Here is a 14,099-nt window from a genome sequence, read left to right on the forward strand (position 1 = left end):
TCGATTTTTCACGATTTTTCACGATTTTTCACGATATTTTACCCCCCCAAACGGCAACAATACGATTCCCTCCCCCTCCCAGCCGAAATCGATCGTTAAGACGATCGAGGACACGATTCACATCCCTATTCTTCAATCCTATTCCCTCTATTTTCTTCTTCCTTCTTTTTTCTTTCTTTCTTCTCCAGTATCAAGTTTTCTTTCTCCTCTTCTTCTGTCTCTTCTTCTTCCTACCTTTCTTCCCAGTCTCTAGTTCATTCTCATCTTTTCTCCTTCCATTCCTCTTTTCCTAGTCTATGTTTTAATCTCTTCACGCCTTCTCTCACTTTTTTGTCATTCTGTGGTTTCCTCCCTTTCTCTTTCCTTCCTGCAGTAGATGACTCTAGGCCTGGGAAAGACAACCTGGCAGCTTTGGACTGGAACAGACCTGCTGAAGAGAAGATGGCTTCTGCAGGCTGTGTTGCATTCGTGCCTATTCTCGCCCTTTGTGGCGACTCCCTTCGGCTCAGATGGATAGATGCAGCCGCGGCTTCTCTCCGCCTCTTGGTCCCGGTGTCCCCGGGCTGACTTGATGCTACGGATCCGCCATGTTCCTGATGACGTAAGGGCGCACGCGCGCTCCAGACTTTGTACCAGCAAGGCCGAGAACCTCGGGGGCGTCCCCCCGTACTAATGTCATTCGTTTTCAATTTAAAAGGTCTTTGTTTGCTAACTACAAACGAGTTAGCAAGGAACTCCAATGGGACTTGCTTCGGCAGTCCACGCTACTTGCAACTACGCTCTGAGTCAGCAAGGGGAATTCTTCTCCACTGCTCGGCCTTTTCAAACTTACCAGGAGTACCTGCTCCTCGGGGGCTCCGCTCTCTCTATTCTTGATTTCAGATGGTTGGACGGGATCCGGTACTCGCTCCTCGAGGGCCTATGTTCCCGAAGACTCAGAAGACTCCTACTGCCTGGAGGTGATCGCAGATGTGAACACAGTGAGTCCTATTACAGACAGGAATTGGTACTCGCTCCACAAGGGCCATTGTTCCTAATTGCTAAGGCTCCCTTCAGTCTAAGACGTTATCGCAGGTATGGAGATTGTGAGTTACCATTACAGATTGCGGATAGGAATCGGTACTCGCTCCACGAGGGCCTATGTTCCTAATTCCTTTCTCATACTCTCTTCTTCCTCAGACGATATCGCATACCTATATCTTATGGATTACTATTACAGATTAACAGATAGGAACCGGTACTCGCTCCACGAAGGCGTACGTTCCTAAATCTCCTAGCCTCTCTTCTATTCCAGAAGCCATCCCATACACAGTTATTGTGAGTTCTATTTCAGACTGCTTACAAGAACCAGTACTCGCCTGCGGCTCCTGCTCCTGAATACTGAGGACTCTCTGTTGCATATTGAAGACACTACAGAGATCTACTATTGTGAGTGTATCATCTATCATTGGTTATGCCCAGCATACCCTGTCTACTCACTACCTATAGTCTCTCCTTACAGCTCAACAACTCAGAGATCATGGTTCCAGTCTCAGAGGGACTTCAGGCCTGCCAGGCATATCAACTCACTACTGCCACCTCTGGTGGTTCTACTTCCAGTCTAATAAAGAACTATCTGTGTTTGTCTCAATACTCCAGCCTAGCCAGTGGTCCCTCTCAGGATCTCCACTTGAGGGCACTGTCAACTGCCATCGGCCCAGGGATTCACTATTTCTACTAAGTGTTATTCCTACACTAGTAAGAGCGGTATCATCATCTACCACTCTGTGGGAGCCAACCCACATCAGACCACCACTCCTCTCTCTGCGGAAGCTGATCCCTATCAAATAGCTATCTCCCCGTGGGAATCACTATCAGACAAAATTAAACTAACAACAGGTGTCCCACAGGGATCAGCCCTGTCGGCAACACTCTTCAACATTTACCTACTGCCAATCTGTCACTTTCTAGCAGGACTAGGAATCACACATTACTTATATGCAGACGATATTCAACTACTGCTACCCATAGTAAACTCCATCAAAGAAACAATGCAACTAGCCAATATGTACCTTGAAATAATCAAACAGCTCCTAAATCAGATGGAATTGGTAATAAACATTGACAAAACTGAATTCTTACACCTTGAATGGAAAAACATTCACCCAACACAAACTACAATCAAAATCAATAATAAGCAAGACATGGAACTAGCAATAAAAGTACAGAATCTAGGGGTTATAGTGGACCCTGAGTTAAGCATGAAACAGCACATCTCACAGAAAATAATAGAAGGATACGGTAAACTAATGACTCTTAGAAGACTGAAACCCCTGCTAACACTAAACAACTTTCGCACAATTCTCCAGGCACTGATATTCGCAAGCACAGACTATTGTAACTCACTATTACTAGGACTACCACAATCTACGCTAAGGCCGCTGCAAATACTACAAAACTCCACTGCGCGAATTTTGACTGGCAAAAAATGAAGGGATCACATAACAGGAACACTTGCCGAACTACATTGGCTCCCAATCGAACAAAGAATACAATACAAGGCTCTATGTATAATTCATAAGCTTATACATGAGGAAAAAGCCGACTGGCTTAACGCAGCATTGCGCGTACATGTCCCACACAGAAATCTAAGATCTGCGAATAAGGCTCTACTAACTGTTCCCTCTGTCAAATCAGCTCGCCTCACTCAAGTAAGGGAAAGAGCATTGTCACTGGCTGGCCCTGTATTATGGAACACCATGCCTCTCGAATTAAGGCTCCAGAGAAATTTGAAAATCTTTAAATCTAACCTGAAAACCTGGCTCTATAAACAAGCTTTCGATAAAGACAAAGAGAAGGAGAAAAACAATTGATTAACATGGACGCACCAAACAAACACATGTTAATGTTAATTTTGTACTGCTGATAAAATGTCATACCAAACTGATTAGCTTAACTTAAACAAATAGCTTATTGTACGTTACTGTTACCGTACTATGATGGTACATGATTAATTTGTAACCTATACCACTCATAATTTTTATCGTGCCTATATGTAAACCATTGTGATGGTTACCCAACTTAACGACGGTATAGAAGAGTTTTTTTAATAAATAAAAATAAATAAATAAATCATACAGTTTGCTGGTTCATCTTCTATAGGAACAAAGCATAACAGTTGCTACTCCTTCCCTCTGGAAGAGCAGAGCACTAACAGATTGCTACTCCTTAGTAAGATCCGTACAGAGTGCTACTACGCCCTTGGCGGGGTGATCGCTTATAGCTTGTTAACTCTTCCTTCTGTGGAAGTATCCAGCATCCAGATTCATAACAGATTACTAACTCCTCCCCTCTGGGGGAGCAGATCTATAACAGATTGCTAACTCCTCCCCTCTTGGGAGCTGGCCTCTAACAGATTGCTAACTCCTCCCCTCTGGGGAGCTGGTCTCTAACAGATTGCTAACTCCTCCCCTCTGGGGAGCTGGCCCCTAACAGACTGCTAACTCCTCCTCTCTGGGGAGCTGGTCTCTAACAGACTGGAGGGAGCTAACCATTGTGGTCCAAAGTATTTTTATTTATTTATTTATTTAGTCAGATGTATATACCAACATTCAAATTCATTTCACGTCGGTTAACAATGACAAAATTTAACGTAATAAAACAGAAATGCAAACAACCTAACAATACAGCAACATCAATATTATATTAAAACACAATTCTCTATCTTTAACCAGAAAACTCTGAAATAACATATATTAATCAGAGTATTAAAATTGTTACTTATTCATAGGACTAAACTTAAATAACTCCTAATAAATTACAGTAGCATAACATTTTTAATAAAACTAAACAACCTAAAATAGGATAAAATAACTAATATAACTTAACAATAAAATAGTGTTCATATACTAAAATTAGTAAATAAATGAATAGTCCAGGCAGGAAATCTGGAAGATATCAGTTAGCTTGATTGAACGCCTGTTCAAATAGCCAGGATTTTATCAGTTTCCTAAAACTATTAATATTTGCCTCTGTGCGGATATTGACAGGGAGTGAATTCCACATCATAGGCCCTGCCAGGGACAGCGATCTTTCCCTCACTGAACCAAGATGGGCTAATTTTGGAGATGGTATTGTCAGTAGGGCTTGCCCAAGTGATCTCAAGTTACGGGTTGGGACATGAATGTGAAGTGATGCATTCAACCATTCCGTATTATTACCATATACAGCTTTATGAATTAGAGTAAGACATTTATACTTAATTCGGAACTGTATTGGCAACCAGTGCAAATTCATTAAAACAGGAGAAACATGATCAAATTTCTTAGTATTGGATAGAAGCCGTGCTGCGGCATTTTGCAATAGCTGCAGAAGTCGAATGGTAGATATAGACACACCTAATAATAGGGCGTTACAATAATCTAGTTTCGGTAAAATCAAGGCCTGCAAAACAATCCAAAAATCGTTTGCATGTAAAAGCGGCTTCATTTTTTTTTAATTTGTAGTTTATAAAAGCCATCTCTCGTGATAGCTTTTATTGACGCTTTCATATTTAACTCTGTGTCAAGAACACAGCCCAAGTCTCTTGCTTCTCATCGAATGTTGTATGAAGAAGGAGTACAAGCTAAAATGTCTGACTCTATTTTTTCTGTAACTTTATTAGTGATAAGCACTATTTCAGTTTTAGTATTGTTGAGTGCTAATGACATATGTGTGAGAAGCTGTTAAATAGATTTGTGGTAAATGTCCCATAGTTTCAATGTAGACTGGAGAGAATCTTTAATAGGTAATAAAATTTGGACATCATCAGCGAATAAAAAATGTACTAGGCCAAGACCCACTAGGAACCTACAAAGAGGAGCCATAAAGATGTTAAACAGGGTTGGGGACAAGGAAGAGCCCTGAGGAACTCCTGTATTAAGGTCCACTCTATCGGATTCTTCTGTTCCCAATTTGACTGTAAATGATCTATTCGTAAGATAAGATCTAAACCAGGCCAAAGTTGTATCTGCAAGGCCAATTTCTTGGAGTCCTATGAGGAGAGCGTCATGATTAACAGTATCAAATGCCGCTGAGATATCTAAGAGAATTAAAAGATAAGATGTGTTCTGGTCAAAACCTCTTTGAATGATGTAGGATTGCTAAAGAGGAGCTGGCCACTGTGGATGGGAGTAGACCTGCGGGATAATTGCTGGTCACTGCAGGTCAAAGTGATTCCATAGAAGTAAGCAGATTGCTCTGAGCCAGAGCAAACCAATGGATGTGAGCTGTTCGCTATGGACTAGAGTGGGCCCATGGAAGGAAGCTGCCAATTGTAGGTAGGCGTGATCGATACTAAAGGGGGTGAAGGCAGTTTATTGTGATTCTGCAGCAAGGGGAAAAGTCTGCAGCAGCTGCTATAGCAACTGCCATAGGCACAGAATGGGGAAAAGTTCGTTCTGAATGGGGCCCATTATTTTCAAATGTCTGCAGCAGGTAACTGCAAAGTTCGCAGGTACTTTTAGCTGTAGACTTTGTACCAGTTTTCAAAATGAAAATATGTGCAGACTTTCCTTTTGAGAATTGCCTAGGGAAAATGTATGCACCTGCCTTTTTGGCCAACATTTCTTCCCTACAAATCGATGTACGTTGTTGCATTCCCTGCCCTACCCGCACTCCCAGGTTTGCCTCTGCACCATTTGGGGAAAAGTATTTGCATTGTATAACAATGCATATACTTATACCTGGGGAGAGGATGGGCAATTCTCAAAAATCCTTTTTATATGGGTAAATAACCATGTATCCAAATAAATGACATTGGAAAATTGCTCTCCAAATGTTTGTTGCTGTGTTAATCCCAGGAAAGATAGGACACTTGGGATGTTGTGGTCTCTGTTATTGGATCAACCACAAAGAAATTCTTGTAATGAGGCAATGGAAAACTGCAATCCAACAAAACATTTATAAAACTGTGCTTTACATTTTTATGCATTTGAATACAGTTCTAGGCAAAGTGCACTGAAGGTGCCTTGTTGATCACTTCCTTTTGAGGATGGCAAACAAGGCACACAATAACGATTTATTATTCTTTTTCAGGATAAGCATGTTCTGGCAGTGGTATCTATAGAAAAAATGTTGGAAAAACTGAAAAAGTCAAATGAACTCCTAGAACTAATTCTTAAGGGTCTTAATGACTACCTGGAAAAGAAACGTCTCTTCTTCCCCAGATTCTTCTTTTTGTCTAATGATGAGCTTCTTGAGATTCTTTCAGAGACAAAAGACCCTACAAGGTAATGCTTTTAAGAATCTTGAAAATTTTGAGATGAATTTTCAAAAGATGCAGAGGCAAAAAAATAACATATATGCGTGTAAAATAGCATAAACGTGAGAAATGGAATTTTAAAAACCGCAACATACATGCATATATCAGGCACCATCAGTAAACTTGTGCACGTAAAAAAGGGGTGGGCCAGGAGTGTTCTGAAGAAGGGGCCAACAGTTGCATGCATAAAGGTAGATTACACTGGGCAACAATGAAAGTGTTACTGACCTAAAAAGGTCCTACTCTGTAGTATCTTGATGTGCTGAACACAAATATGACCATGAAAAGTTTTTATTGGCTCTCGTTTTGAAGATATTTAATATAGTTCACTTTCTATGTTTAGTCATGTAAATTTATCCAGTAGGACTGTAAATAAGCCTAGAATGATGTAATATTGCATCATATTGCATAATACCATCATGCACACATCATCCAGAGTTTATTACATCATTTTCTGATGCAATGCAGTTCTACTGCCATGCTGCAGCTGAGTAAGCTGATGTCAGCAGTGTACTATATGAAGCCCAGTCAGAAAGGGTGAGCATTTGAAATATTCATGCTGGCTGACTACTGCTGGACACTCCGCAGAGATGCTCCCGAACAGGTATACAAGAGACAAGCAAAGAAATCTAAGACGTAGTCTATGACTTCATTTTTCAAACGGTATTAACCGTAGGTCTCCTACTATTGGCATTAGGGATGTGAATCATTTTTTGACGATTTAAAATATCGTCCGATATATTTTAAATCGTCAAAAATCATTAGAGGTGATATACAATAGGAATTCCCCCGATTTATCGTCAAAAATCGTAAATCGGAGGAAGGGGGAGGGTGGGAAAACCGGCACACTAAAACAACCCTAAAACCTACCCCGACCCTTTAAAATAAATCCCCCACCCTCCCGAACCCCCCCCAAAATGTCTTAAATTACCTGAGGTCCAGTGGGGGGGTCCCGGTGTGATCTTCCACTCTCGGGCCACGGGTGCATTAATAGAAATGGTTCCTGTCCCCCAACGTCACGAGCGCAGGAGATCGCTCCGGGACCCCTGCTGGACCCCCAGGGACTTTTGGCCAGCTTGGGGGGGCCTCCTGACCCTCACAAGACTTGCCAAAAGTCCAGCGGGGGTCCGGAAGCGACCTCCTGCACTCGAATCGTATTTGCCGTATTGCAAAATGGCGCTGGCCGTTCCTTTTGGGTGCAACGAGGGTCCCGGAGCGAACGCGCGGGGAATCACGTGACGCCGCGTCACTCCGACGTGACGCCGACATCACGTGCTCCTCGCAAAGGAGTTCAGAAATGGCGTCCTGACTCCCCGCTGGACTACCAGGGAGTTTTGGTAAGTCTTGGGGGGGGGGGGGGATTAAGGAGGGTGAGGGGTTTAAATTTTTATTTAGGATCAACAATCGCGATTTCCAACGTATTCAACATAGCTATGTTGAATAAGTTGGAAATCCGATCATTTTCGCCTCATCACTTTTTTAAGTTAAAAAACAAAAATAAGTTGCGTTTTACATTTAAGTTCAAAACGAATGCACACCCCTAGTAAATGATTGTAAACATCCAAAAGTTAAAAAGTGAAGGGGTGGGCTAAAGAGCTGGGGGGAGGGTCTTCATGATTTTGTGAAATTGAGAAATAAAAAACATTTTGTACTTTGACTGTGATGGTTTAAGAGACTCTCACACAATCTTAATATAGGCAACACAAAGGAAATTAGAAGTCAGTTTGTCCTCTCTGAATCCAAAATGTACATGTAAGTATCTAGAGTGCTATGGAAATGGTTACTTTTAAAGTGAGGTTTGAAAAGACTGGCTCAGAATGGAGCCATTGTTTTTAAACTTTTGCAATTGATAATGTAAATAATTTTTAATATACATTTCTATATTTTCTTCTGCAGGGTGCAGCCTCACTTGAAAAAGTGTTTTGAGGGAATTGCTCAAGTTGAATTCACAGATGTTTTAGATATTACTCATATGAAAAGTAGTGAGGGAGAAGTGGTGGAACTCACAGAAACAATCTCAACATCTAAAGCTAGAGGACAAGTGGAAAAGTGGTTGGTTGAATTGGAAAGAGCCATGTTAAATTCTGTTCACAAGGTAATTTATTTAGCAATTGTGCATTTATGTTTAAATTGGAAATAATCTGCAAAAACAACAGATTTCATGTTGCTAAATCAACTATAGAAAGGAAAACACTGAAACAATTTTTAAAAGTGAGCATGATTTGAGCAAACAAATTTTGTGCCTGTTCGGCACCTTCTTCTTTAGTCATAATAAGATAAGTTTAGATACTGAAAGGTCCATATTCAGAGGCATTTCGCTGAATAATGTACAAGTAATTAGGCTAAATGCCAAGTTTTGAATATTTTGGATACCTATCTGGCTAAATTTTATTGAGAGTTTGATCAGTCCCTTGTAGGCCACTACCAGACATATAGTGAATTCACTAATACATTTAAAGGACGTTAATTAGACACATTCCTACTCCCATAGCAACCTAAAACTTAACTAGGAACTGAACAAAATTGAGATGAAGGCAGCAGCACAGCAGCAAGAGGGGGGCTTCCCAGTCTTTTGCATCGAGTGTCACATGTATGATTTTTTACCCGCCGGTGAGAAGTTGTACATGTGCATGCGATGCAAAGAGCTTCTGGCTCTCAGAGAATGAGTCCGATCTCTGGAGTCTAGAGTGGTAGACCTGGAGGAGCTGAGGCAGACAGAGAGGTATATAGATGAGACCTTTAGGGACATAGTAGCCAAGAATTATAACTAACCTAAAATTATAACTATTGGCATAAAATTATAACTAACCTAAAATTCAGCTATCCCATATTATTTCTTACCTTCTCCAGGTTCGACCCCTCTCCATTTGTATTTTTCTTACTGCTAATCCATACCCCCACACTGTCATTCAATTTCTGATTTTTTGACTTTAATGTGACTTTGGTTTTGCCTTGGACAGTTAATTTACTCCTGCGTAATCCTTGAATATTAATATTTTATGGTTATTATAGTTAATGAAGTTGGCCTTTTTCCCTTGAAACCCAATGTTTCTGTAAAGCCTGTGGCTGTTAAATGTTTTAATGTTTAAACTGTTATATGTAAAACCTGTTGCTAATTTATTGTTTCACTGTAAACCGAGGTGATGTATATCTATACGTACCGCGGTATAAAAGAATCTATAAATAAATAAATAAATAAATAAATAAATAAGACCCAACTTCAGACTAGCAGCCCTGGTGCTTCCTTGGAGGAAAAAGGTCTCATGATTGGAGAGCATCAACCTGGTGCAGCAGGAAAGGATCCTGTAGCAAGGACCTGCTCTCCAGGTGATGCATTGTTCTTTCACACCGAGGATATCTCCCCAAGGCCTACTGCCCAGGAGGGAAGGGTTAGGTCGGCCATCATAGTTGGTGATTCGATTATTAGGAATGTAGATAGCTGGGTGGCTGGTGGGCGTCAGGATCGCCTGGTAACATGCCTAACTGGTGCGAAGGTGGCGGACCTCACACGTCACCTAGATAGGATTTTAGACAGTGCTGGGGAGGAGCCGGCTGTCGTGGTACATGTGGGCACCAACGACATAGGAAAATGTGGGAGGGAGGTTCTGGAAGCCAAATTTAGGCTCTTAGGTAGAAATCTTAAATCCAGAACCTCCAGGGGCAGAGTTAGAATCTATAATACATCATCCCGCCACGGGGAGGCTTTGGCAATCTGTAATAAGTCCGCCAGGGAGTTAGCAATGTGTTATGGATCACCCTGTCAAGGGGAAGAGCTAACAATTGTAATACTCCGTAGGCGGAGTTAGTGTTCTGTAGTGGGTTGGGTTCCCACAGAGTGGCAGTCGTATAATTCCGCTCTAGTAGTGTAACGGATGAACACTTGAGGTAAATTGGTGAATCCCTGGGCCGATGGCAGATGACAGCGCCCTCAAGAGGATATCCTGAGAGGAACCACTGGCTAGGCTGGAGTATGGAGACAAACACAGTTCTTTATTAGACAGGAAGTAGAACCACCAGAGGTGGCAGTAGTGAGCTGATGTGCCCGTCAGGGCTGAAGTCCCTCAGGTACTGGAACTGTGGTCTCTGGGTTGCTGAGCTGTAGAGAGAGACTATAGGTAGTGAGTAGACAGGGTATGCTGGATACATAACCAGTAGTAGATGATACACTCACAATTGTTGATATCTGTAATGGCTTCTATGCAACAGAGAGCCTTCAGTATATTCAGGAACAGGAGCCGTAGGCGAGGGCTGGTTCCTACATGCAGTCTGGAATGAGAACTCACAACATCTGTGTACAAGATGGCTTGTGGAATAGAAGAATGTCTTTGGAGGGTTTTAGGAACATAGGACCTCGTGGAGCGAGTACCGGTTCCTATCTGCAATCTATAATAGCAATGCACAAGATATAGGTATATGATAACTTCTGATAAAGAAGAGAGTTTGAAAAAGGATTTAGGAACATAAGCCCTCGTGGAGCAAGTACCGGTTCCTATATGCAATCTGTAATAATGACTCACGATCTCCGTACCTGCGATAATGTCTTAGATAGAAGAGAGTCTTTGGAGATTAGGAACATAGGCCCTCGTGGAGTGAGTACTGGTTCCTATCTGGAATAGAACTCACTGTGTTCACGTCTGCGATTGCTTCCAGGTAGTAAGGAGTCTTCTGAGCATTCAGGGACATAGGCCCTCGAGGAGCGAGTACTGGATCCCGTCTTAGTAATCTGAAATCAAGAAGAGAGAGCGGGGCCCCCGAGGAGTGGGTACCCCTAGGTAAGGTGGTGGAGGCAGAGCAGCGGAGGATGAAGCGGGTTGGAATGATCCCCACAATCAAACCCCTTGCTAACTCGATTCGTAGCTGCAAGCAAAGACCTTTTAAAGTGGAAGTGGATGATGTCACTACGGGGGGATGCTCCCAAGGTTCGCGCTCTTGCCGGTACAAACTCTGGAGTGCGCGCGCCCTTATGTCATCAGGAACATGGCGGATCCGCAGCATCAGGCCAGCCCGGGGATTCCAGGAAGTACGGCGAGGAGAAGCCGCAACAGCATCTGTCCGTCAGACCCGAAGGGAATTGCCTCTAAGGTAGAGAGGGTGGAGCGAGGGCGAGAACAGGCACGAACGCAACACCAAGAAAGAGATCTAGGCATCATAGTGGATAACACATTGAAATCGTCGGTTCAGTGTGCTGCGGCAGTCAAAAAAACAAACAGAATGTTGGGAATTATTAGAAAGGGAATGGTGAATAAACAGAAAATGTCATACTGCCTCTGTATCGCTCCATGGTGAGAACGCACCTTGAATACTGTGTACAATTCTGGTTGCCGAATCTCAAAAAAGATATAATTGCGATGGAGAAGGTACAGAGAAGGGCTACCAAAATGATAAGGGGAATGGGACAGCTCCCCTATGAGGAAAGACTAAAGAGGTTAGGCCTTTTCAGCTTAGAGAAGAGATGGCTGAGGGGGGATATGATAGAGGTGTTTAAAATCATGAGAGGTCTAGAACGGGTAGATGTTAATCGGTTATTTACTCTTTCGGATAATAGAAAGACTAGGGGGCACTTCATGAAGTTAGCGTGTGGCACATTTAAAAATCGGAGAAAGTTCTTTTTCACTTAGCGCACAATTAAACTCTGGAATTTGTTGCCAGAGGATGTGGTTAGTGCAGTTAGTATAGCTGTGTTTAAAAAAGGATTGGATAAGTTCTTGGAGGAGAAGTCTATTAATTGAGTTGACTTAGAAAATAGCCACTGCTATTACTAGCAACGGTAACATGGAATAGACTTAGTTTTTGGGTACTTGCCAGGTTCTTGTGGCCTGGATTGGCCACTGTTGGAAACAGGATTCTGGGCTTGATGGACCCTTGGTCTGACCCAGTATGGCATGTTCTTATGTTCTTAAATTTTAGCTGGACATCTAATTATCTGGCTTAAATTAAGCCAGATAATGTAGGGGCATTCTAGGCCTTAGTTTGGATTTCAGGTTCATTGATGGATATTGTGAAGGATCACGGGTTGAAGACACCCTCTGGCTTCCACTGACCCCTGGATCTACCTCCTGCGAGGTTGTTGCACCCTGCAGGACTTGGTACCCGAATGAAGTCCTCCGACCCTGACGTGGTCTCAAGGTGCTCCCACGCTTTAAGCCCAGGCTGTAACATCCATGCAGCAAGTCCAAGCAAACTCCCCGCAAAGTAAACACAAGCAAGTTTGTATCCGAAAGCAGCCTTTTATAGTTCCCAAATGCAAATTCACCCCCAACACTGTCCCAGTGCTCTCGGTTCCTCGGGGCAAGAACACAAATGCCTGGCTTCCTGCCAGCACAAAAACATCCCTGCTTGGGAGTAGCACAACTCGCCCCAACTCCCCTCAGATGTGCTGCAGGCCATGGTCCTCCCAGTCCTTAACTTAAAAGCACAACCTGACTCCAGGCTTAAACAGAACAGTCCCACACACTTTAGAGTAATCCTTCACTTACTCTGTTTCCATGTTGATGTCCTGAGCTTCCTCTGCAGAGACCTCCAACTCCATAGCCTCCTCCTCGTCTGAGGAGCTAAGCTTTTCTTCCAGCTCCCCCTCATCCGTAATCATTGGGACAGGTGTATGCCTTTCCCTGGTGCCCTGCTCAGCTGCATAATCAAGCCTCTCCTGTCCCCATTGGTTCAGCTGAGGCTCAAAGAACCTGGGACGTATAGTTTTTGTTTGGCTCGCAGGCAGCTTCGGCTGTCTGGCTCTACTCCAGGCCCTCCCAGAGGTGATCTGGACCGGGCTTTCTTCCCGTAAGACAGCCTGCAGTTCATCACAATATTTAATTCTAAATCTTCTTTCTTATGCGTACTCACCCGCGGCGTCGGGTGGGCCCGGAGGCTCCTGCAAGAGCAGGGAGCCTCCTCCAGCATTCTTCCTGCGGCCTTGGCCGCTGCCCAGGCCGGCCGCGGAGCCCAGCAGGGCTGAGCTGACTCCTCCCCCTTCCTGGCTGCCTTAGAGCCACGCGCGCGGCTGAAGACAAGATTTAAAGGGGCCACAACAGGAAATGGTCATGGCTCCCTTCTGAGACTCCTCCCTCTTGTTAGGTATTTAAGGCAAGGTCTGCTTCTCAGACCTTGCCTTGGTATTGGCTTCTGGTTCTGGATTCTACGCTGGTGTTCCTGGTCTCCGTTCCTGGTCTTCGTCCTGCTTCTGTTCTTCTTCCTTGTTGGATTGATTCTTGGCTTCTGACCCCTGGACCGGCTTTCGTTCTTCATTTGGCTTGACCTTGGACTGGCTGCGGACCCTTCTCCTGGCTTACTACTGGACTGGCTGCGGATCCTTCTCCTGGCTTGCTTCTGGACTGGCTGTGGATCCTTTTCCTGGCTTGCTTCTGGACTGGCTGCGGACCCTTCTCCTCGCTTCGACCCTCGGAACGGCTTTCGACTACTCTTCGGCTTCGACTCCTGTACTGACTCAACCTGCTGGAGGCGCCAGCTGTCTGGAATCTATGGCTTGCAGGAGGCACCTGCATCCAGACCAATCTTCAGTCCCGAGGGAGTCTCCTAAGTCCCAGCGGCCGGGTTCCTTCGGGCTCCTCCTGGGGGAACCGTGAACTTCCAGGGCGAAGTCTTGTACTCGACTGGCGAACCTTCAAGCCTTGCCCTCTGACGGTAGGGACCAGAGAGGGTTAACTCCCTCTTTGGCAGTGCTAACCTTACCTTGGAACAGGGGTCCACTTCCGGATTTGTAACAACTAGGGAGTTAACAGAAAGGAGTAAATTTACAATCTATTCTTCAGGCTAAATTTTCGTTCCTGTCAGTTGTCAAAGCTAAAAAGCACTGCTTTGATTG

General features: G+C 43.7%; 1 protein-coding gene across 1 annotated transcript in view; it reads left to right on the forward strand.

The window, feature by feature from the left end:
- The window catches only part of DNAH7 (dynein axonemal heavy chain 7), a 724,465-nt gene that overhangs the window by 258,261 nt on the left and 452,105 nt on the right, over nt 1-14,099 (forward strand). The window contains 2 exon segments of the mRNA XM_029606081.1: nt 6,055-6,248; nt 8,177-8,375. Of these exon segments, the coding sequence (XP_029461941.1) occupies nt 6,055-6,248; nt 8,177-8,375 (393 nt within the window).

The sequence above is a fragment of the Rhinatrema bivittatum genome, chromosome 6 (genome assembly GCF_901001135.1).
Source record: "Rhinatrema bivittatum chromosome 6, aRhiBiv1.1, whole genome shotgun sequence".
In the NCBI taxonomy this organism is placed as follows: Eukaryota; Metazoa; Chordata; class Amphibia; order Gymnophiona; family Rhinatrematidae; genus Rhinatrema; species Rhinatrema bivittatum.